This window comes from Thrips palmi, unplaced genomic scaffold (assembly GCF_012932325.1).
Source record: "Thrips palmi isolate BJ-2018 unplaced genomic scaffold, TpBJ-2018v1 HiC_scaffold_17, whole genome shotgun sequence".
Lineage (NCBI taxonomy): Eukaryota > Metazoa > Arthropoda > Insecta > Thysanoptera > Thripidae > Thrips > Thrips palmi.
Genome location: NW_023144626.1, coordinates 12,904,378 through 12,929,746, shown reverse-complemented (window position 1 = coordinate 12,929,746; position 25,369 = coordinate 12,904,378). Strand labels below are relative to the sequence as shown.

General features: G+C 45.5%; 1 protein-coding gene across 12 annotated transcripts in view; it reads left to right on the top strand.

Annotated features, from left to right (window-relative positions):
- The first annotated feature begins 450 nt into the window (after positions 1-450).
- The window catches only part of LOC117643255, a 41,093-nt gene continuing 16,174 nt past the window's right edge, over positions 451-25,369 (top strand). The window contains exons 1-5 of one of the 12 annotated variants that reach the window (XM_034382013.1): positions 1,384-1,431; positions 1,675-1,801; positions 2,861-3,002; positions 7,645-7,727; positions 9,392-9,851. In XM_034382013.1, the coding sequence (XP_034237904.1) occupies positions 2,871-3,002; positions 7,645-7,727; positions 9,392-9,851 (675 nt within the window). In that variant the 5' untranslated portion in view covers positions 1,384-1,431; positions 1,675-1,801; positions 2,861-2,870. The other 11 variants (XM_034382012.1, XM_034382021.1, XM_034382018.1 and 8 more) reach the window with 11 other exon arrangements.

Sequence of the window (25,369 nt, the reverse complement as noted above, 5' to 3'; positions counted from 1 at the left end):
ACCGACGATGGACAAGTCAATGCCTGCCGAAGGCAGGCTAGCGCCGCAGGCCAAGGTAGGTACGCCAGGCGCGGATTGGAGGAACAGGCCGCGAGACATCGCGAAGCCTGTTACGACAAGACGCGGTCTGGCGTAAACCTACCTTGTTCTATGTAGGAAGTTAGCCGAGCCCTTAGAGACAAATAGCGCTATTTTTTCCGAATATTATTAAAACATAGTTGGAACAAACTTCTCTAGAAACTGAAGTGTGTACTCAGTATGCATCTACACATGCATACTTATAAGTACACACCTACAGATGCATACCTAGCTGAGTACACATCTACAGATGCATACCTGTTAAGTATCCCAGTGGGTTTTTTTGGAACATTCTTTTTATTCGAGTTGTTGCATTCTTTCTGATGTTTTTGAGGGTGCTGATGACGAAAATTTCATCTATTTCGCCCCAGACTCAGGTTCAAATCCCGTAAGGGTTTAAGGGGGGAGGCTCGTCAATTTCCGTCAAAAAAGCAAATTTTCGTTTTTGAGATTTTTGAATTCTTTGCATCAAACCCTTTCATTATGTGGCTGATTGGTTTCAAATTTCGAAACCGTTCGGCCAGAGGACAACATTTTGTAAACTATTTTCCACAGGTTAGGTTAGACCGTTCAAACTTTAGGGCCATTTTACTCAATTGCGATATTTTGGGCCTTGCGCGCATGATTTAGGCCAAACCGTTTCACGTATTGACTTGAAATTTTTTCTGGTGTTAAACCTAAACAAGACCCATAAATTGAACCTCTAGTTTCCAAATTGAACAACTGCAAGTGGTTTTTTTTAACTTCTAAAAGATCAAATTTTGTATACTTTTAAATATTTTTTGTCAAATGTAAAATAACAATAGTTAGAAACCAGATGTGTTAAACCTAGAGGTTCAATCTATAAAGCCAAGTGTCTAGTTTCAGGGGAAACAAACGGATTTGGAAAAAGTTGTCGGATAGCTTCAAAACCTTGCGCGCAGTGAATATATGTCTTTTTGCAAGGTATTTTTGATATGCCTTTAGAGCCTTGATAAAGTGGCCCAAAATAAATTATTTTTTTTACAAAATGTTCTTAAAAGTGTGATCTTTTCAATGGAAAACCCCACATTCCTTCAAAAAAATCAGGAAAGAAAAGATTTTTTTTTTAATTTAACCAAAATTTTAGTGTTAATGGCGAGCCTCCCCCCTTAACATAGTCGAAATTCGCACATTTCTTAATGTACGGGACGTGCCAATGTTGCCGATGTGTATCGCTACTTTTCCTGTTATTATATCGGAAAAGTATCTTGCTAAATTATCTTTTCCACATGTGACGTCAATACATGTTGGGCCATATATTTTGTCCATATAGTGCCCATATATTGTCCATTTTGCAAGGGTTTACAGCATACTTGCCAGGCACCCGCTAAAGTAGAGTATGTCTGGCATGTATACGCTAAATAAGAGTGTACCTTGCAAATACACGCTAAAATACACTTGATTAGTCCTATCTAAACGCATGGGTTAGTTAAGTGTACTTGCCAGGTACACACTCATTTAGCGTATACATGCAATGTACACTCTATTTTAGCGTGTGTCTAGCAAGTATGCTGTAAATAAGAGTGTGCTTGGAAGCAAGCTCGTGCTCTTGAGTGTACTATGTACACACTTCAGTTTGCAGAGAAACAGCGTAACCGTTGAAGCCTGTCAGGGATTGTAACGTGTTACCGTTATGCAATGAACTAATGCGTTATCTCGTCACGTAAACGTTAACAGCCGTAGCCTCGTCAAGATAAACAACGTATGTAAACATATATATATCATTGATTTGGACCGGAAATGAGAAATTTAATAAATCTTCAAAACCTGTAAAATGTTCAAGTATGATGTGTTAATACTTTTGAAATCTAGTAACTTTTGGTTTCCAATCCGAACCCATGACGTTGTGTTGCCGCGGTTTGTTTCTCTTGTCGAGAGGATTCCATTTCTGTAAATAGAACGTCCATTTGGAAAATATGGAAAGTTGAATAAGGTGCACGGAGATGTCTGCCGACGGTCTGCTGAGGCGCGTCTTGCAAGACGGTTAGGGTAAACGTTGTGTTCAAGAAACGGAGAATGAGCACACACTAGATGTTTGTGCACGAATTTTGTGCGAGACATTTCAGTATTCAGTGCACGCGAAATTTTCGTACAAAATTTGAACGAAAAGTTCGTTTGCACTAAGAACTGTGACGTCTCGCACAAAACTCGTGCAAAAACATTTAGTTTGCACAAGTTGTATATGTAAACAGATTTCTCCGCCGCACCCGAAGAAGCCTACGAAGGAGCTTTTGCTCACACTAAATTGCTATGTAGGTTTTTCTGCGCGCCAATGCACGAAATTAAACATGCACTTCGTAACGTACAAATTTGTGCGCGACAATGCACGAATTTCTGCATACTTGCGCACGAAATCGTGCATTGTCGCTCACATATTCGTGCGTTACGAAGTGCATGTTAAATTTCGTGCATTAGCGCGCTGAAAAACCTTCATGGTAATTGAGTGTGTTCGCGTCACCACGAAGAAAGTGAAGGCATTGTAGTTGACCCGGTGTAAGGTCTCGGATCTTGCTACCGTTAAAATTACCCCCTCCACCTCCGAAGTCCGCCCGCACCAGCCCCCGCGCTCCCGTGGGTCCTGTGCATGGAGTATGTGCATGTGCAACGGTCGCAAGAACCGAGACCTTTGGCTAGGTCGAATTTAGATTTATGAAAGGCCTTTGTTTTCTTCGTACCAAGCGATACTTCGTAGACTGAGCCTCTTTGCTTCAGTGCTAAAGGTGCTCAGTGCTCATTGGTGTCACTCCTTGTCTAATTGCAGTCGGTGAATCATGGAGTGTGCTATTTGTATGGAGAAGCTGGACACCGTCGATCGACGTCCGAAGGCTTTACCCTGTGGTCACACAGTGTGCCTGAATTGCTTGAAGGGCGCTGCATCTCTAACGTGTCCGCATTGCCGCAAGGTATGTATGTGTGCCTGCCCGGCCTGCCCTCAAATTTGTTTGCGAATCAGGGAGCACCTGGTGACAGGGTATTTTCGCTTCACCGCCGCATTTCCCGCTGCATGCCATTTTCCACAGAACAATCTATATAATTTCTGACTTGAAGCAAATAGTAGGAAATTTTCGGCCGCGAAATGATGTCTGCGATAGGGTACTTTCGTAGAATCCTGAACCGGAAGCAAGCAGACCAGCAGACGCCAAATTGGCCGGAAACTAACCTCTCTTCGGATCCAAAACTATAGCCGAGCTGTACAAATATTGCTCGCGAAACACATATGCACTTCAAACAAGTATCAAACGACTGTTTATGTTCAAGTGTGGCCGATACCTTTGACGAACGTCTCTTTCCCATGTCAAGTTTGGATCTACTTCCGCCAACATGGCGTCTGTGTGCTTCCGGCTCAGGGATCTACGAAAGTACCCTATTAGGCAAAGGAGAAATGTGCCAGAGACGTGTCCTGGCGTAACACTGATATAAACTAACATAACAAAGGCATTTTTGGAACATCAAATTTTCTAATTAGATTCATAACGTTGTATCATGTCCCTTTAATCTGACAAGAGGTGGTTGGGAACAAGAAACTCTTCGAGAATCCTCACGGAAAAGTGCTTAGTCTATCTGAAAACGGATCCACACACACTGTGCATAGGGAAAAGTGCTTAGTTTAAAAACGGCTCCACATTGTGCTTACGTGGAATTTGCATATTATTATCAGTAAAAATGCACAAGTTTATGCAAATTTAAGCGCAATTTTGTTCACAAGGGTACACGGGCTTAAAATCAGGCATCACCGCGTACACAACAGCAGGGGGTGGCAACGGCCTAGGGAGAGCGTGCAGCGCCGTCAGAGCAGAGGTTGCGCACTTGTTCGAGATCATGAAAACCGTCATCAGTGTTTTTCAAAACGCTTTGCACCGAAGGAAAGGGCTTAAAATTTAGGGTGCATTAGGCTAATTGCTCTTCTCGAAACTCCCCTCTGACTTTATATTAAGGTGCAGTGAAAACACCAAAAACACGAGAAATCATAAAATTCAGGAAAAACTGGAATGCGCCATGTTGATGTAAATGATTCCGCCCTTGTGTTCGGTTGAATTGGAAGTATCGGGCAGTCCTTTTGATCTGCGCAAAGCGTTTTGTAATCAACGGGCAAGATCTTCCAATCGAAGCAAACTAAGTAACCCCTGCACCTCCCTCGAGCATGGCTTCACGCTTGACCGTCCCTTATTTTTAGGCACGAAGTAGCCTTATAGTATACCCAGGATTCAGCCGGCCCGAGATTCGACTTGTGTGGCCCTTTATGCATTTCGGAAATTTTCTATACGATTTTAACGAGATTTTGCAGACTTGTAGAACTTTAAACGCTGATTCTGATGCTGAAATCTGGTTAAAAATTTGGTGGCCAATTCTGTGAAATTTGCTGTCAAAATCGCCGTTTCCAAGGCAAAAATCGATTCGTCAAAGGAAAAAATAGGGGGTGGGGGGAGCCGAGCCGGGCCAATAGCGGAGCTTCTTTTTGGGTCTGTACAGCTTACTCCAAAAGCTGAAATAGCACGTTCGAAATGAAAAATTTCTTTGACTGCAGCTAGAAGAGATCCAACAATAATTGATGTCGTTTCGAACGTGGCCATTTGGATCGGCCGGCCGGCCAGTAACTTTTTATGAGAGTGTCCCGCACCGCTGCGTTGTTGTTTTTGTTGTTGTATTGTTGCAAATTTTTGTTACTCTTCAAATCGGAGTGAATTGAGCCATTTAACTGCGTACCTGTGCACATGCATCTGTGAATTATCTTTCCTTAATGTAGTTTAAGAGTCGCTATAAGACTTTTAATTTCTTTTTGAATAAGCTGGTCATGTAGCTGCTCCTTTTAGCGAGGTTTGATGGTACTTCTGATTCAGATAGCACCATGATCACTTCGCTCAGTGCTCATGTTCCTCGAACAAGACTCACCCGCGTTTCGAGACCATCCCTCTCGAGTTTTTAAAGTTTGTCAAGGCAACCGTCGTGGTGTTGCTACGTTATCAGTGAGAACTATTACACAAAATTAAAGAAAACATGACCAGAGAACCGTAGGCTTTTGAAACAAGCCAAACAATTCAACGTCAGCAACAATGGAGGGGCAGTTTTCAATCGCGACTATACTCGTGTTTTCAGCTTCGCGATTTTCGTAAGGGCGCAGACGCCGACAAAATTGTTGCCAACCCGCGAAAATTAATTTACTGCCTTCTTTCTGCTATCAAAATTTTCATAATGATGGACTTCAAAGATGTTCCTTTGTCAGATCACTGTGGAATACATTAGCATTGGAAATTTTCGAATTTCCCGGCATTTTGATTTCTCTTTATTGCAAAGTCTAAATTTTAACGGGTGGCACATCGACCACATTGGTACCACTGCCATTCGTAGCCACCCTTGAGCCACCCCCTACCTTTTACATAACTTTTTTGCTTTCCCCACACTCCTACCCAAATTGACTTCGTGACTCCTAGGATTTCTTGAAATCGTATTTTTTCAAATTGAACCGAGACAAAAGTTCGTGGAGCCAAATTGTTCCATTTGGTGAGAAAACACCTCTGCCAAAGTTTGGTGGTGCTACGATATCGCATGGCCGAGCCTGAGGGGCCTAAGTGCAAATTTCAAAAATCGGCTGATTTCGGAATTTGAAAGTTGTCTTCCTAGTAAGTACGTCATTTTGATGCCCATAGGGCGAAAATTTCAAGCGTTTTGCCGTATCTCGAACCGGTATGGCCGAAATGGCGCTCTGAACGCGCTCCGCCACTGCGCGGAAGGCCGATCTGGACCCAACTACGATGCTTTTGGGCTGCACCAAGCCGCCCCGGAGGGCAGTTGATCACCGGGTCGCTGTCAGCACCTTCCCAAAACATGTATCTGAATTATCTCTGAAAATTCTAATGTGGTTAGTGGGATACTCTATAGGAAAATTCTGAAATATGCCCTCGAAGTGTCAAATTTAGCCATTATAGCATTTTTCGCGTGTTTTGGTGTAAAATTTGGTCTTTATCACGTCTGTTATGAAATCCAACCTACCAATTACTATGCAACTGGTCAAACACATGTTTTGGGAAGGTGCTGACAGCGACCCGGTTATCCACTGCCCTCCGGGGTGGCTTGGTGCAGCCCAAAAGCATCGTAGTTGGGTCCATTTCGGCCTTCCGCGCGGTGGCGGAGCGCGTTCAGAGCGCCGTTTCGGCCATACCGGTTCGAGATACGGCAAAACGCTTGAAATTTTCGCCCTATGGGCATCAAAATGACGTACTTACTAGGAAGACAACTTTCAAATTCCGAAATCAGCCGATTTTTGAAATTTGCACTTAGGCCCCTCAGGCTCGGCCATGCGATATCGTAGCACCACCAAACTTTGGCAGAGGTGTTTTCTCACCAAATGGAACAATTTGGCACCACGAACTTTTGTCTCGGTTCAATTTGAAAAAATAAGGGACGGTCTACTTCACGCGCTTCCTAGGCCGTTGCCGCCCCCTGAAAACAGAGATCCTTAACTTAACATTAAACTAACACTGCTTTCATAACGTAACATAAGACAATGTTCGCTAAAGGTTAAGGGTACGGACTTTCAGAAGTACTTCCAAAAATAGCTCTACACAAATTCAAAACACAAAAAAATAACTTACCCTTTTTGAAAAGATGTCAGACGTTAAGGTTTATAACTTTAACTCTTACGATAACGTTATGATGCCCATATAAGGTAAGTTAAGGATCCCTGGTATAAAATTGTACGTAAACATTTAGCGTGCATCAAAAACTGAATGCCCCCGCTGAGCAAAAATTTAGAAAACTGTGCCTTGTGACAGAATAAACGAATCCTTGGCGCGCGGAAGTTCTAGATGACAGTAATCGACCTACTTTTGACCACATTTCGAAAAGTGTCCAAAATCTCGTCTCGTCTGAATTTCAAACTTATCCTGACGCTTGCAAACTAAATCCTTGCACTCAGCAAACCTTATTAACTAACTTAGGCCTTACAAAATAAAGCAGCTTGTTTTAAAGTATTTGGAGCATACATAAGTTTACGAAGGAAATACTTCGTACTCTACGAACTATTTCTTCTCGTAACGAAGTAAATTAGTTTGTACTGTGTATGCTTAAAATACGTCGTAACGTTTTAAGCGTGTGGCCCAGAAATTCTTATTGCAAACATGTCCTTAGGATGGCATCTAAATTCTAGAGTCCTGTCACCTATCCTAACCTGTCACGACATCTGCAGATGCCCTCAACAACCCTGCCATAGCCCCAGGCATCGGAGTGTATCTTGGAGCCCCTGTAACTAGGTGCCCCACCCTCCCCCATCTTGCAAACTGATTTTATGAACGAGCTGATCACTTTCGTACCGTGAAGTTTTAAGTCTACTATTAGTCTCTTACGCACTCATGTAAAAAATTCTGTCGAACTAGTTTCCCTTTCAGTGTTAAAGTTTCCTTCACAATGTGCCTAGACGAAATGTTCAATGTGTCCAAACTTAAGAGTTGCAGCTCACCGACTTCTGCGTCTGGAAAGGATTTGCAAGCTGTGGGGCGAGGCACGGTGCGGTTGTCCACCTTTTATGACGTCCCTGCATTCTGTCTTCAGGTTTTCCCCGGTCCGCCTGAGGCGCTGCCCGACAATTTCTTCTTGCTGGGATTGATAGAGGAGCGGTGCCATCAAGATCAGAGGTGAGAATTGATCCACGAACTGTATTGGTAGCCTGGAGGTTTAAAAATGTTACCAAAACATCGGTCAAGACCCCTTGAAAATTTCAAACCTCTACGTCAAGTATTATAAGATCTGAGAGCAATCAAAGTTTTGGGGAGTTTGGATCCCGAAAGTCATCATTTTCTAGCTCTGATAAGAACAAAATCGGGTGTCGTCCTATTCTAGCTCTGATTAGAACAAAATCTGGAGTCGTCTTATTCTAGCTCTGATAAATTCAAAATCTGGAGTCGTCTTTTTCTAGCTCTGATAAGAACAAAACCTGGAGAAAAAGACGACTTTGTCCACGAAAAAATGTTTTGTGGCACCATTTTAAAAATGCGTTCCAGAGGTGCTAATCAAAAAGGAGATCGGTAAAAAAATTATTTTTCGGGGTCTAAAATCACCTAAGCTCTAATGGTAAAATGGACCAAAACTTTGATGGCTCACAGTTCCTATAATACTTGACGTAGAGGTTTGAAATTTTGAACAGGGATGCTTTGGTAACATTTAAACCAAAAAGGAACGCAATCGTCGATGGTCAACTTCGAACGGCACTATAATGCCCCAATTTTTAGTAATAATAGTGAAATCGAGCAACTTTGAGACCCCGTATTGGCTGAACCCGACTTCGTAGAGCCTCGTGCGACCCGTCATTTGAAAGAGCGCACCTTTTTGGAACCTGAAACGCTTTTGGGTACTTTTTTTGGATCTCGGTTTGCGAGAACCCATCTACTCCCAAACCCTCGAAAACAGCCAATTTTGGGGTCTTTGGACCCCTACCAAAACCACAGGGGTTGTCGGATTTCGTCCAAATGTCTATTCGGCAGTTTGTATGCACTCTACAAACTGAAGTGTGTACTCAGTATGCGTCTACAATGCATACTTGCAAGTACACGTCTACAGATGCATACTCAGCTGAGTACACATCTCGAGGGGTCCTATTCAAAAGATCTTATCTGCGCGTTCCCCCCAAGACAATCTTATCTCAAACGCATGTGAATTTTTCTCAGTTTGATCATTTAATACAGCTACAAATCAAATTCATTTGTGATGAAATTCACTGAAATGTGGAGATGAAAGATCAAAGAAACCAAAACAACATGTAAAAATATATTCCGCTTACTCTCGTACGTGTCCCAACTGGTCAAACTGGGTGAAATCCGCATGCGTTTAAGATAAGATTGTCTTGGGGGGAACGTGCAGATAAGATCTTTTGAATAGGACCCCTCGATCTACAGATGCGTACGTAACTCATCCAAGTGTGCATCTGCAGATGTGTACTCAGCTGAGTATGCATCTGTAGATGTGTACTCATCTAAGTATCCATGCATCTGTAGGTGTGTACTCATCTAAGTATGCATGCATCTGTAATTAGGTGTGTACTCATCTAAGTATGCATGCATCTGTAGGTGTGTACTCATTTAAGTATCATGCATCTGTAGTGTACTTGCAAGTATGCGTGTACAGACGCATACTGAGTACACAGTTCAGTTTGTAGAGCATACAAGGAACCGATAAAACACCATAAGTGCCCGCTTCTAGGATGTCGCCGGCTAAGTGTTTTGTTTTTGTCTGGAGCTTCTCTTTCCGTTTGTCGCGAGGAGAGTAGAATTTGAGCCTTCCTTGACATCCGTGCTCTGCGCAGGTTCTGGTGCCGGGACTGCGGCCAGGCTGCCACCGAGGACTGCGTGGACCTGCCCCACTCCGTGTGCTCCCTGCGCAAGCTGCGCGCGGAGCAGGCGGCCGCCAAGCTGGAGCGGCTCAGGAGCGGCGCGTCGGCGGCGCGGAGGCTGATGCAGGCCCTCGTCGACACCCAGCAGGCCGTGCAGGCCCAGCTGGACGAGCTGCAGGCCAGGCTGCACGTGGTGGAGGAGGCCGAGAGGGAGCTCCGCGCGGCGGCGGACAAGGGCCGCGCCGTGGAGGCCGCCGAACCGGCGGGTCTGGAGCAGCTGCTGGAAGAGGCCAGCCTCCTGCAGGCCGGCTGGGGGCTGCAGCTCAGGAAGGACGGCGCCGACTGGAAGGGCGAACAGCGGCTAGGTGGCGGTGCCAGGACTCTGCTCTGCCCGCTTGTGCTGCACCTGCAACGCGAAGGCGGCGGCGCCGAGGTAAGCCGGCTTCATCTTTTGGGAACTTTTTGACCATACACACACAATGTTTTTATACAAATTTTGTACGAGACATCACAGTTTTTTGTGCACACGAACTTATCGTACACTGAGAAAACCTTACAAACTATTTCGGGCCTTACAAAGAAAAGTAGTTTGTATAACAAAGTATTTTGAGCATACGTAAGCTTACAAAGAAAATACTTCGTAATTTACGAACTATTTCTTCGTATAACAAAGTATTTTAGTTTGTTATATGTATGCTCAAAATACTTCGTAAGGTTTTAAGAGTGTACAAATTTGTTCAAAATTTTGTACTATTTTGTTCAAAATTAGGGGAAAATTGTACGAAAATTTCGTGTGATCAAAAAACTATGATGTCTCGTACAAAATTGTACATATCATTTCGTGTGTAACTATGTCATGTCCATTTTCCCATGAAAGTCAGGCGCAATGTGGAAATATTATCCCTTACGTTTAAACTTACACATAGCCTATCTTGCGTAACACCCTAAAACCTTACGAACTCTAACTTTGTTTTACGAGGAAATAGTTCGTAAATTGCGAAGTATTTTTTCTGTAAGCTTACGTATGCCGAAAATTTCTTTGTTATAACAAGCTGCTTTTCTTTTTAACACCTAAAATAGTGACCTATTCGATCTCAGTGACGGTATAAACAGTCCTTTACGCCCTACAGCCCTACAGGGGCGTAAATCGCTTTATGGCCCTTGGAAGGGCGTGAATGATATGGGGTATTAAGGCGTAATTTCAAAGCCCTTTCAAAGGCATTAACTTTCCGGGGGTGTGAACCGTTATCAGGGGGCGGCAACGGCCTATGAAGCGCGTGAAGCCATGCGCGAGGGAGGTGCAGGGGTTACTTATTTTGCTTCGATTGGAAGATCTAGCCCGTTGATTGCAAAATGCTTTGCGCAGATCAAAAGAGCACAAAATTTAAGGCGCATTAGGCCTAGAAGACTGCCCGATACTTCCAATTCAACCGAACACAAGGGTGGAATCATTAACATCAACATGGCGCATTCCAGTTTTTCCTGAATTTTTTGATTTCTCGTGTTTTTCGGTGATTTCACTGCACCTTAATTGGCTGAGCGATAGCGAAGCCTGTTACTCCAGTGGGTTTGAAAAATTTTTCCTGTCTGTCTGTCTGTCTGTCCGTGTGTGTGTGTGTGTGTGTCTGTGTGTCCGCACTACTCCTCCTGAACGGCTCGGCCGATCTCGGTGAGATTTTGCATACTCTTTGGGTATGTCCTTGGCTCGGCACACGCGAAATCTCACCATCCTAGGTCAACTGGTTTAGTTTTTATAGCCAAAAAACACTTAAAAAACGGCGAAAAATCGAGTTTTTTGTAGGCAGATCGCTTCTGTCGTGATAAAAGGGGGGTCTGGGGGGCGGAGCTCGGTTGGGAAAAAGTACAAGGGTCAAGATCGAGTTATCTGGAGATGAAGCAACTCTTTCTAGAATGAAGGGGGGTCTGGGGGGCGGAGCCCCCCAGCACGCAACAAGTTAGGAAAATTGACGATGGAGATGGAGAAGCCATTGCCTGCCGAAGGCAGGCTAGCGCCGCAGGCCAAGGTAGGTACGCCAGGCGCGGATTGGAGAAACAGGCAGCGAGCAGACATCGCGAAGCCTGTTACGACAAGACGCGGTCTGGCGTAAACCTACCTTGTATTAAGTCAGAGGGGAGTTTCGAGAAGAGCAATTAGCCTAATGCACCCAAGGTTCCAAGCCCTTTCCTTTGGTGCAAAGCGTTTTGAAAAACACTGTCTAGATTTCATGATCTCGAACAAGTTCGCAACCTCTGCGCTGACGGCGCGAGCATCGCTTCACGCTCTCCCGAGGCCGTTGCCACCCCCTGCCGTTATACTCTGAATCGCTACAGACGTTACTAACGAAATAATCGGTCCAGTCTGCACTCTGAGAAAAAATGACGGTAAATCCTGGATAATTTTTTTGCCAAACTTTACCGTACTTCAAAAACCAGTATCCACCGTACAGTCTACAGTATTTTCCGTACTTGTTTTACAAAATATTCCGTAGTTTTTTTATCAGTAGTTACCGTTCATTCGTACAGTGCATGCCGTAGGAAGGACCAGATCTGGTCCCAACAAAGGCCGCTCCCAAGAATTGTCCACATCAGGATCTTGAAAAAAGGGGATCGACCGACTGAAAAATTTTATTGCACCTTTCGATAGGTCTCGTCAAGACCTTTTTAACGAGTGGTCGGAAAGGGGGTCCAGGAGTCCGACTTCAGCAGTTATGTACATCTGAATCTTGAACAAGCTAGGGCCCGCCCTTCCGTCGAACCGAGTTGCCAGCTCCGCTTCGCTGCGCCGGCAACTCGGTTCGACAGGGGGCCGGCCCAGCTTGGCCTGCCGGCGGCCTTTTCTCGGGCCTTCGGCCCTCGCATCAGACCCAACTTGGCCAGTCGAAGGCCCGGGCCTTTGGCCCGCTCGCATCACACACAGCGTGAGCGGGTAAAGCAAGGTTATCGATGTACCATCGTGACTTAGGCCCGCCCTTCTATTCACAATATGCAATAGTCCTTACACTTTTTACTCCAACTGTCCTTAGAATATGCCCATTTCATTTGTCTCTTCGCCCTCATTCCGAAAATACCCATATTTGCCATGCTACTGCAACTCCTTGCAATAGAGGGACAGCAGGAGCGCAAAACGAGTCCGTCGCACTTTTTCCCATAACTCATGAAGGCGGGCTCCTGGACCCCCCTTCCGACCCCTCGTTGAAGAGGTCTTGCCAAGACCTATCGAAAACTTAAGTAAAAATTTTCAGTCGGCCGACCCCCTTTTTTGAAGATCCTGATGTGACTAATAGACGAAGTCGGGGTCCTGGACCCCCTTTCCGACCCCTCGTTGAAAAGGTCTTGCTGAGACCAACCGAAATCTGCAATAAATTTTTTTAGTCGGTCGACCCTCTTTTTTGAAGATCCTGATGTGACTAATAGACGAAGTCGGGCTCCTGGACCCCCTTTCCGACCTCTCGTTGAAAAGGTCTTGCTGAGACCAATCTAAATCTGCAATAAATTTTTTTAGTCGGTCGACCCCCTTTTTTGAAGATCCTGATCTGGCCAACTTGTAAAAGCGGCCGATGGGGTCGGGACCAGGTCCATTCATCTTGTCTCGTCGCCCCGATTCCAAAAATACCCCTATGTGCCCTTCTAGCACCAATAATGGTGGAAATCCCCCTCCCGCTCATGTAAACCATGATGCACCTGCAGCAGCCCTTGTGCGACCCGGACGGGATTTGCACCACCGGATTATTTGTTTGGACGGTACTCCTGAAGTACCCTCCAAATCTGGTTACTCTAGCTCAACTCCTTCCTTGTACACAGACGCCAACAACAACAACAACAACAACAACAACACACAGACACAAAGGCAAATGCATAGGCCCTCCCCCTATTTTTTGAATAGAAGGGCGGGCCAAAAACAAGGGTCGACCGACTGAAATAAATTATAGCAGTTTTTGATAGGTATTAAAAGTACGGGATTGCCGGGTAAAAAAGTACGGGATTCCTTGTAAAACAAGCTAGGGCCCGCCCTTCCGTCGAACCGAGTTGCCAGCTCCGCTTCGCTGCGCCGGCAACTCGGTTCGACAGGGGGCCGGCCCAGCTTGGCCTGCCGGCGGCCTTTTCTCGGGCCTTCGGCCCTCGCATCAGACCCAACTTGGCCAGTCGAAGGCCCGGGCCTTCGGCCCGCTCGCATCACACACACCGTGAGCGGGTAAAGCAAAGTTATCGATGTACCATCGTGACTTAGGCCCGCCCTTCTATTCACAATATGCAATAGTCCTTACACTTTTTACTCCAACTGTCCTTAGAATATGCCCATTTCATTTGTCTCTTCACCCTCATTTCGAAAATACCCATATTTGCCATGCTACTGCAACTCCTTGCAATAGAGGGACAGCAGGAGCGCAAAACGAGTCCGTCGCACTTTTTCCCATAACTCATGAAGGCGGGCTCCTGGACCCCCCTTCCGACCCCTCGTTGAAGAGGTCTTGCTGAGACCAATCGAAATCTGCAATAATTTTTTTTAGTCGGTCGACCCCCTTTTTTGAAGGTCCTGATGTGACTAATAGACGAAGTCGGGCTCCTGGACCCCCTTTCCGACCCCTCGTTGAAAAGGTCTTGCTGAGACCAATCGAAATCTGCAATAAATTTTTTTAGTCGGTCGACCCCCTTTTTTGAAGATCCTGATGTGACTAATAGACGAAGTCGGGCTCCTGGACCCCCTTTCCGACCCCTCGTTGAAAAGGTCTTGCTGAGACCAATCGAAATCTGCAATAAATTTTTTTAGTCGGTCGACCCCCTTTTTTGAAGATCCTGATGTGACTAATAGACGAAGTCGGGCTCCTGGACCCCCTTTCCGACCTCTCGTTGAAAAGGTCTTGCTGAGACCAATCTAAATCTGCAATAAATTTTTTTAGTCGGTCGACCCCCTTTTTTGAAGATCCTGATCTGGCCAACTTGTAAAAGCGGCCGATGGGGTCGGGACCAGGTCCATTCATCTTGTCTCGTCGCCCCGATTCCAAAAATACCCCTATGTGCCCTGCTAGCACCAATAATGGCGGAAATCCCCCTCCCGCTCATGTAAACCATGATGCACCTGCAGCAGCCCTTGTAGGACCCGGACGGGATTTGCACCACCGGATTATTTGTTTGGACGGTACTCCTGAAGTACCCTCCAAATCTGGTTACTCTAGCTCAACTCCTTCCTTGTACACAGACGCCAACAACAACAACAACAACAACAACACACAGACACAAAGGCAAATGCATAGGCCCTCCCCCTATTTTTTGAATAGAAGGGCGGGCCAAAAAGTACGGTGTTGCCTGTAAAAAAAAGTACGGTGTTGCCTGTAAAAAAACGACGGTTTTGCCTGTTAAATAAAGTACGGTGAAGTCTGGAGTAATCAGTACAGGATTTACCGTGATCTTTTCTCGCAGTGTAGAGAGCCCCAATAAACTCCTTTCGTCTCTGCATTACCTCTCGTCCTTCTTCAGTCTGAACCTCACAATATGATGACTTTTCTTTGAGAATAGTATTGACAAATAGTGCAATGCATAGTATCTTTTGTAAAATTACGACTAAGTGTGGTAGTTACGAGGAATCGGAGTAAAATTGCGACAGGATTGTTACAGCGCGGCATTACTTTCCGAGCGCTACAGGGCCGTAACACTACGCTGAGCACTACACTGCAAATTACATGGAAAGACTTCGCGCCAAAATGTGGTGAGACACAAAGTCTCGCCAAGTTTTGGTCGGACAGAAATGTCTCGCCACAAAATGGCTAGACTTTTCTGACTAAGGCGCTAATGAGCTTCCATGCGGCGCAACGTTCTTCGGGCCTGCACTGCAAATGCAACGGTGATACTTTAGCACATTTTTTGGCGATACAATTGAGTATCGCCAATTAACGGCCTTACGGAAAAGTATTGCCTTTAGAACGGTGATACAAAACAGTATCGCCAAAATTTGGCATTACTTTTTGATATTGCCGAAACCACGGCATTAAACCAAGGTCTTCTCCCCTTGATTTGTTCGACGTGTATTGCCAAATCGTGGCAGTACTCCAAAGTATCGCCAAATTTTAGCGATACTTTTGTGTATCGCCGTTTTGAAGGCAATACTTTTCCGTAAGGCCGTTCATTGGCGATACTCAATTGTATCGCCAAAAAAGGTACCAAAAGTATTGCCATTGGATTTACAGTGTGTATACCGCAATCAGACAGAAAAGTCTCGCCATTTTTTGGCGAGACTTTATGTGGCCTTGAATTTGTAGCGTACGCCGCGTGCTGGGCTACGCCCACGTTACGGAGCCGCGAGATCGAAAACGGGTCGCGAAAACCCTGCTATGGGCGTAAAACCTTCGAACACGCATGCCGATCCAGCAGGGTTTTCGTGACGTCATAGCGTGACGTATTTAATGGACGCTCCCTTTCCGTCTCGACCAACCAACCACTAAGTACACCTGGAGCTCAAAGCTGGCATTGCGTGCATAGCCGTCTACCTTTCTATTCCCGTTCTGCCACTGCACTGCGATTGACCAGGGCACCAACCTTTACGCCAAGTGTTTACACAATAGCCGAGGAGATAGGCAACCCAATCGACATCACAGCGTGGGGTACTGACTGGGCACGCACCCTGCGTCGGCGGCACCGCTCCCCTCCCGAACCAGCGTGGCCGCCGTGGCGTGGCCAGTCTACCCCCTCCACCAAGTTTAGGGCAAGTGACAATTCGGCTACGTGAGCATTAGGGCAAGTGAAACAGGAAAGACAACGAAGCGAATCCATAGTGTTTTAGGCTCAGTGAAAAGTAGGGTGAATGAAAATTCGGGTAAATGTCACAACATTCCTTTACTTGGGCATTCGGCCAAGTGAGCTTTAGGGCGCGTGAAAATTAGGCTTAGTGCAACAAAATTCCTTTCCGAAGGAACTATTGGTTTTAGGGTAAGTGAAAATTCGGCCGAGTGAGGATTAGGGTACGTGAGCGTTATGGCTTGTGAGTTTTAGGCCAAGTGAAAGCTACTCTTTTTGGAACACCAACACAGCGAAATATGGAGAATGGATTTGAGAATGATTTACGTGTTTCGTTCCCCTCTCCCCCCTCCACTGTCAGAGGGGAATCATCTTCAGGTCAGTGCACTTTGACAAAGCATTGTAAAAAGAATGTTTTTATTTTGACCTTTTGTGTTGTGTGCATCTTCTTATTTCATTTTAATGTCATCCTCTTTTTAAAATTTTCAAACTAGAGGAAATCAGGGAAATGCATAAATAACTTGTGTTGAAATTGGCAGGCATACTTAGTTTGGACTCGAGAAATGCATTCTTTTGCAATGCTGCAAGCTGACAAGAGTGGAAAAGCACTAACATGTGTTTATTAAGGGGGGACATCACTCCAAAATGATCAAAAATTGAAGCTTTTTTTTATTAGTTTATATTATAGACCATTCCTTTCTGCGTTGAATAGTGAAAACCGCATTCCGGAATTCAAAAAATTGCAGTTTTAGTAGGTTGGGCGCCGCAGTCATGCATAGGGGAAAAGCCCAGTTTCCCCAACTTTGATCGCGTTTTTCTCGGAACATGAAATTGCAAACGGTTGCAGGCCTCTAGGGCGTAGTTTTTGAGCTACAGCGGGGAGATTTAGCATGGAAGCTCCTCCGACATGCCTCTATAGTGGGTAGCAAAATTATTTGCATTGTTCAATTTTTATTATACTTTTAACGTTTAAAATTAAACAATTTTGACCAAAAAAATTGAACAATATTTTTTGGTATGTAACAAACACTACTTGAAATGATTTTTGAAATGTGATTGAGGTACCCACCATAGCCAGAAATCTCAGGAAGGCTGTCACCAAATTTCAATGTTCTAGGTCAAACCGTTTGGCGTCCAGCGTTGCAACAGTGCGAAATGGTCTAACCTAACACTCAGAAATGTGTTTTCAACGAAAGCGCTGTACTGCCCTGGCGGATTGACTTTGTGTTGTTTTATACTTTATCTGTTAAAATATGAACAATTTTTCTCTTTCCGTTTGCTTTTTTGGCTGAGCGATAGCGAAGCCTGTTACTCCAGTGGGGTTGAAAAGTTTTGTCTGTCTGTCTGTCGGTCTGTCTGTCTGTGTGTCTGTGTGTCCGCACTACTCCTCCTGAACGGCTCGGCCGATCTCGGTGAGATTTTGCACACTTCTTGGGTATGTCCTTGGCTCGGCACACGCGAAATTTCACCATCCTAGCTCAACTGGTTCAGTTTTTATAGGCGAAAAACACCTAAAAAAACGGCGGAAAATAGAGATTTCTGCAGATAGACTACTTCTGTCTCGGAGAAAGAGGGGTCTGGGGGGCGGGGCCCCCCAGCTACGACAAGTTAAAAAGTGACAAGGGTCAAGATCGTGTTATCTGTAGACAAAACAACTCTATTTAGAATGTAGGGGGGGTCTGGGGGGCCCCCAGCATTCAACAAGTTAAAAAATAACCGACAACGGGCAAGCCATTGCCTGCCGCAGGCAGGCTAGCGCCGCAGGCCAAGGTAGGTACGCCAGGCGTGGATTGGAGGAGCAGGCAGCGAGACATCGCGAAGCCTGATACGACAAGACGCGGTCTGGCGTAAACCTACCTTGTATGACGTTTTTACAAAAGCACTGTTTTTGGAGTGATGTCCCCCCTTAATAGAATCAATGTATGGTTGTGTATATTTAATCCTAATAGAGTGTGAATTGATATTGGGTTCAAGGAGACGACTCAGGTTTTGAGCGGTGAGTCAATTAGTGCATAGACAACCAACTATATATATGATAAGTGATGGGATTTAATGAGACGATTCCTTTAACTTCACCAAAGTTAATATAACTGATACTACTTAGTATTGATTACATGAGTAAGAAAAATTATGTCGGTTCATTAAGCCTTGGGTAGCCTTGGCATTGGTCTCTATGTGACGAAACACTGGATTTGACAATAATTGGTCCCCGCTAACTGGTTCAGATCAGCCTACCCTAAACTGACTCTCTCAATATTAACTGTGATTGGCTGAGCGCCCGGGTGGAAGAAACTGAAGTTCTAATTGGCTGAGCGATAGCGAAGCCTGTTACTCCATTGGGGTTGAAAAGTTTTTCCTGTCTGTCTGTACGTCTGTCTGTCTGTCTGTGTGTCCGCACTACTCCTCCTGAACGGCTCGGCCGATCTCGGTGAGATTTTGCACACTTTATGGGCATGTCCTTGGCTCGGCACACGCGAAATTTCACTATCCTAGCTCAACTGGTTCAGTTTTTATAGCCGAAAAACACCTAAAAAACGGCGAAAAATCGAGTTTTCTGCAGACAGATCACTTCTGCCTTGAAGAAGGGAGGTCTGGGGGGCTCAGCCCCGACAAGTTGAAAAGTTACAAGGGATCTAGAATGAGGGGGGGTCTGGGGGGGCCCCCCAGCATGCATGTAGTTACAAGTAGCCGTCGATGGACAAGCCATTGCCTGCCGAAGGCAGGCTAGCGCCGCAGGCCAAGGTAGGTACGCCAGGCGCGGTTTGGAGGAACAGGCAGCGAGACATCGCGAAGCCTGTTACGACAAGACGCGGTCTGGCGTAAACCTACCTTGTTATATCTGGGAATTGCAACTTAACTATTTGTTAGACTGTACGCCACATACTTTCTGTTTATAAAATAACTTAAGTTTTACTATATTCAATAAGTGTAGCCTATTTGCAGACGAACAGCAGTCAGACTGCAGACAGACCGATGCAGTTTGACTGTAGTTCAACTGTAATTTAACTGGTGAAACTGCAGTCTAACTATAGTTAACTATAGTTGAACTGCAGTCTGTTTACAGGAAAACTGGTAGTTTTTTCGGACAGAGCAGTCTTGCCTGCAGTTTTAATCATGGTTTCATCTCGCCAGTATTACAGAAGATTTAACTCGAGTTTTATATTGAAGTTAAAATTATTTTCGAGAAGTATTTTCTGAATTTTAGTCACAAGTGTGGATTTGGAAATCACGTTCAAATTTAGTTCTGCAAGCCCCCACTGCCGACCCTGGCCCTACTCCTTCCATGTCCTTTAAGTGGTTATTTGTACCGCTGTGCCATCTCCGCAATGAGAGTGGAACCCGGTTGGAGGCCGGGCGGGCAAGTCGGGTGGACCAGTCCATGCCACACGGCAAGTGCTGTCGGTATTGACTAAAAATTGGAAGGAGCTAGTATTGTCTAACATCGCCTTCATACGTCACCACTGCATGTCACCGCAGACTGCCTAGCAAGGTAGGAGAGTCTGAAGAACCGAGCGAATCATGCGTGGACCCAACCTAATTGTCGCCCGTAGACGCCATCGAGTGCTAACACGGAATTCGGTTTTTCTCCACTTCCGTGCAATATTCTGATTCAAATTTTTCTCTAACGTCTAAAGCAGATATTTACTGAAGTGGCAGATGGTGTAACTTGCAAAAATAACTTAATTCACTAGCCTAAAAAAGAAATCCCGTTTGACAAACACTCACAGCGATCCAAGCGCCACCTAGCGGCAGGTCCTTGAAACCTGGCCTTGCAGCTCGGCGGCTGACAGTAGACCACACGGTGTGGTGGGATGAGGATTTTTCCACAGTTTGCGCACTACCCCGACGTCAAAGAATATCGCAATAATTTTTATGCTCAACGTTAAATTTTGGCTTCACCCCGCCATGCTTAATCTCAGAGAAGGAAAACCATATTGATCGACGTACTGATCCTTGCCTTCCAGTCGTGTCGGTTTTCAATAGCCCCTTTCGCTCGTCGCCGAGTGAAGAACAAAAGTACTCTAAAAGCCCGGAACCAGTAGCGCGCCACCAAGCGGCCGTTATAGCGAACTGTCAAAAGCTGAACCCTGATTGGTCCAAGCGTAGGTCCGAACGAAGTTCACAGCATCGGCCGCTAGGTGGCGCGCTAGTAGTCCCTGCACTGTGATTACTTTTGTACTTCAATCGCTTCCTCATTCCTGACTGCATTGAAAAGGTATACTATAAGTGTAAATTGAAGCGTAATGGTGTCTAGACAATAATCATGCAGATAAAATTACAGATAAAGCGTTGATATACTTGAGTCAAAAGTAGTATTTTAACACACTTTTGAAGTATTGTTTAACTGAGCAATGGTGAGTGTAACATAGTTATAGATCAAGCTGAAGTTTCGACACTATTTAAGAACTGAACTCTAAACTGGAAAAAAACTGCAGTCAGACTACTATTACGAGTATCACCTGAACAGTACACAAACTTGTAAATAATTACAGAGTTTTTTCACACTTTGACTGCACTGAAGACCGCAGTTTGTGCACTGCAGTTTTTCACTGTAGTCGGTACTCAGTTAAAACTAGACTTCCTTCCACCCGGGCGATAGCGAAGCCTGTTACTCCAGTGGGGTTGAAAAGTTTTGTCTGTCTGTGTGTCTGTGTGTCCGCACTACTCCTCCTGAACGGCTCGGCCGATCTCGGTGAGATTTTGCACACTTTTTGGGTATGTCCTTGGCTCGGCACACGCGAAATTTCACTACCCTAGCTCAAATGGTTCAGTTTTTATAGCCTAAAAACACCTAAAAAACGGCGAAAAATCGAGTTTTTCGCAGATAGATCACTTCTGTCATGGATGAAGGGGGGTCTGGGGGGCGGGGCCCCCCAGCCCCGACAAGTTAAAAAGTGACAAGGGTCAAGATCGTGTTATCTGTAGATAAAACAACTCTATTTAGAATGTAGGGGGGTCTGGGGGGCGGAGCCCCCCAGCATTCAACAAGTTAAAAAATAACAAGGTAGGTGTACGCCAGACCGTGTCTTGTCGTAACAGGCTTCGCGACGCTGCGCCAGTTACGACAATCCACGCCTGGCGTTACACCTACCTTGGCCTGCGGCGCTTGCCTGCCTTAGGTTTCTTTTCCAGGCATCCGCATACCAATTTGCGTGATTGAAGGTCAAAACAGCATTTGATTTCGTGCCTAGGGCAGCATTGGCCTCACTTTTTAACTTGTCGAAGCTGGGGGGCTAGACCCCCCATTGGCCTGACTTTTAAACTTGTCAAGGCTGGGGCGCTCCGCCCCCCAGACCCCCTTTCTTCAAGACAGAAGTGATCTGCCTGCATAAAACTCGATTTTTCGCCGTTTTTTAGGTGTTTTTCAGCTATAAAAACCGAACTAGTTGAGCTAGGATAGTGAAATTTCGCGTGTGCCGAGCCAAGGACATACCTAAAAAGTGTGCAAAATCTCGCCGAGATCGGCCGAGCCGTTCAGGAGGAGTAGCGCGGACACACACACACACACACACACAGACACACGCACGCAGACAGGAAAAATTTTTCAACCCCACCTGAGTAACAGGCTTCGCTACCGCTCAGCCAACCAACAATGGACAAGCCATTGCCTGCCGCAGGCAGGCTAGCGCCGCAGGCCAAGGTAGGTACTTACGCCAGGCGCGGATTGGAGAAACAGGCAGCGAGACATCGCGAAGCCTGTTACGACAAGACGCGGTCTGGCGTAAACCTACCTTGTAACATATTCCAATCAATATTGTTTTATTCACTGGTTCACAATGAAAGAATGACAAAATGTTTCATAAATATTACTTATAAAATTGTGAGTTCATAAGTTAAGAAAAAATAGTTATCGAATAGTGACCCAAGCATACGAGTAGCCAATAAAGCGATTGAATGCTGGCAATTGAATTTTACTCGACTGAGGGATTCGCCTTGGTGTGCCATCAGGGAATTGGTGACGACAGAGGGTGCTTCATGAAGACAAATAGAAAAAACAATTTACAGAAATTGAGTCTAAAGTATTGTGTGTAGTTTTCAGTGTACCGGTCACAAAAACTTCATTTATTTCAACGCCAATCCTACATTTTCATCTAGAGCTACGCAATTTGGGGCCATACTTTCCAAGATGAGATTTATGTGTTTATATGTATTTTTCAGTGCGCTGACCTTAATATTGACCTCTAAATTGTCCCCTGACCCAAAATTTAACCGATTTTTGGTTAAATTTTTGGCTGAGCGATAGCGAAGCCCGTTACTCGGGTGAGGTTGAAAGAAAAGTTTTTCCTGTCTGTCTGTGTGTCCGCACTACTCCTCCTGAACGGCTCGGCCGATCTCGGTGAGATTTTGCACACTTTTTGGGTATGTCCTTGGCTCGGCACACGCGAAATTTCACCATCCTAGCTTAACTGGTTCAGTTTTTATAGCCGAAGAACACATAAAAAACGGCGAAAAATCGAGTTTTTCGCAGGCAGATCACTTCTGTCTTGAAGAAAGGGGGTCTGGGCCGCCGAGCCCCCTAGCCTCAACAAGTAAAAAAGTTCCAAGGGTCAAGATCGTGTTTGTTATCTGTAGATGAAGCAACTCTATCTAGAATGAAGGGGGGTCTGGGGGGCGCCCCGGGGGGCGCCCCCCCCCCCCCAAAAAAAAAAAAAAAAAGAAACAAGTTAGAAGTAACCGACGACGGACAAGCCATTGCCTGCCGAAGGCAGGCTAGCGCCGCAGGCCAAGGTAGGTACGCCAGGCGCGGATTGGAGGAACAGGCAGCGAGACATCGCGAAGCCTGTTACGACAAGACACGGTCTGGCGTAAACCTACCTTGTTTAAAATTAATTGTACAGTGATTCTTGCAGTTTTTTGAGTGCTGATAACGAAAATCACTCCCATTTTAACACCAGACCTATATTTTCATCTCATAGTAGGTCATTTTGGACCAAAAATTTCAAGTCAAGTTTTTCATTGTTTCCTGCAGATTTTGGTGTGCTGAACTCAAAAATGACCTTCAAACTTTTCCCAGAATCACATTTAACCAAATTTTGACCAATTTTGGACCAAAATTTTTAAATGGAGTTTGACACTGATCCCAGCAGTTTTTGATGTTCTGATAACGAAAATCACTTCCATTTGAACCCCTGGTCTAAAGTTCACTGCATATGAGCCCTTAAGATGGACATTTCGTCTAGTCAAGCAAAGTCCAAAGTGCACAAACTATGTCAATTCGCATCGCTCAGCCACACTACGCGCCCAGACTAAACGGCGCGTACCCCTAGTTGGCTGAGCGATAGCGAAGCCTGTTACTCCAGTGGGGTTGAAAAATTTTTCCTGTCTGTCTGTCTGCGTGTGTGTGTACACTACTCCTCCTGAACGGCTCGGCCGATCTGGCTGAGATTTTGCAGGCTTATTAGGTATGTTCTTGGCTCGGCACACGCGAAATTTCACCATCCTAGCTCAACTGGTTCAGTTTTTATAGCCGAAAAACACCTAAAAAACGGCGAAAAATCGAGTTTTCTGCAGGTAGATCACCTCTGTCTTGAAGAAAGGGGGGTCTGGGGGGCGGAGCCCCCCAGCTTCGTCAAGTAAAAAAGTGACAAGGGTCAAGATCGTGTTATCTGTAGATGAAGCAACTCTATCTTGAATTAAGGGGGGTCTGGGGGGCGGAGCCCCCCAGCATGCAACACGTAAGAAGTAACCGACGATGGACAAGCCAATGCCTGCCGAAGGCAGGCTAGCGCTGCAGGCCAAGGTAGGTACGCCAGGCGCGGATTGGAGGAACAGGCCGCGAGACATCGCGAAGCCTGTTACGACAAGACGCGGTCTGGCGTAAACCTACCTTGTATTATACGACCCAGCTGATCCCGGCCGGATCCCTCCAGGGGGATCACTGGTGTACATAAGTTTTGAGGGGCTTGGATGCAAGAGTTGACCCGGTGCGGATAACGTCAGGTCAGGGGCCTTGTTCGCACCAGCGCTGGGGCGTATAAGTATATCCAACGCGAAGCCTGTTACGACAAGACGCGGTCTGGCGTAAACCTACCTCGTATAGTTCGTGAATTACGAAGTACTTTCTTTGGAAGCTTATGTGTTCTCAAAATACTTTGTTATAACATACTGCTTTGTTTTGCAAGACCTAAAATCCCTTATAGATCCCCTAAGACCCCTTATAGAGGAAGGTCCGGAGAAGTCATTTCCGTGAAAAGAAAAAAAAATCAGTCTATATCCTAATTCCTCCTGAGATATCCTAATTCAATGGCCGTCGTCTTGTTCCAACGAATGTGACATCGTCTTCAAACGGACGTGACAAAATTCACATTGAAACGAATGTGACGTCACATTCGTTGGAAGATAGTGAAGTGTGTGATCCCTAATGGTACTTACAGACACTTCCAAGCATTCCAGTTGAAGCACATTGCGTAACGGGCGGTAGGAAGAGAGGTCTTCTTTCTGTCCCAGCCAGCCCTTTAACTCGAGTCTCTTCAGTCGAGGCATAGTGAGCACCGGCTCGAGGACATCCTCCACCACGTCATGCAGGCTAAGCCCCTCCAGTGTAGGACCGTGACAGCGAAGAATCTTCACAACATCCGGCAGAAACTCCTTGCAGGACAGACTGGAAATCGAAGTAACCTAAGCCAAAGGAATCAAAATAAGTACATCTCAAAATGCACCGAAGGAAAAGAACACAATAGTATACTTGCAGGGGACTCAGGTTGGTGACGCGCAAACATGAAGAGGACCCCAGGGCGTATGTTCTCGAAGTCAATTTCTTGACCTTTAGGGAAAGGCACTAGCTATCAAAAAGAGAAAAAAAAAGTACACGAGTATAGAGAGCCTTTGTGATTGCAGCAGAAGAAATCCAATGATATGTAGCTGTCTCAAGTACCTCACCATCTCCAGGCCCTGCTGCATTCTGCAATACCTCCTCCGCGTCTGGCCCCACATCCGGCACATCGCGAGACACTGCCATAGATCCTTCGTTCGGAAGCTCAGCTACCTGCACAAACACCGAGCCAGCTTTGAGGGGGACTGCAATATTTTCATTTTACTTTCAGTGAGACTTCCTGCTTTCTGTCCACTTAGGGTAAGTTTTCTTGCCTTGCAGGTATCGACCACAGTCTTGAGTGATGTAGATGGATCCATCTACTAATCTCTTCCCTACATGATCTATTCATTCTTCTTTGGTAATGGGATAAAGTTTCAGTGACTGCAGGTGAGCAAATGAGTTGGCGT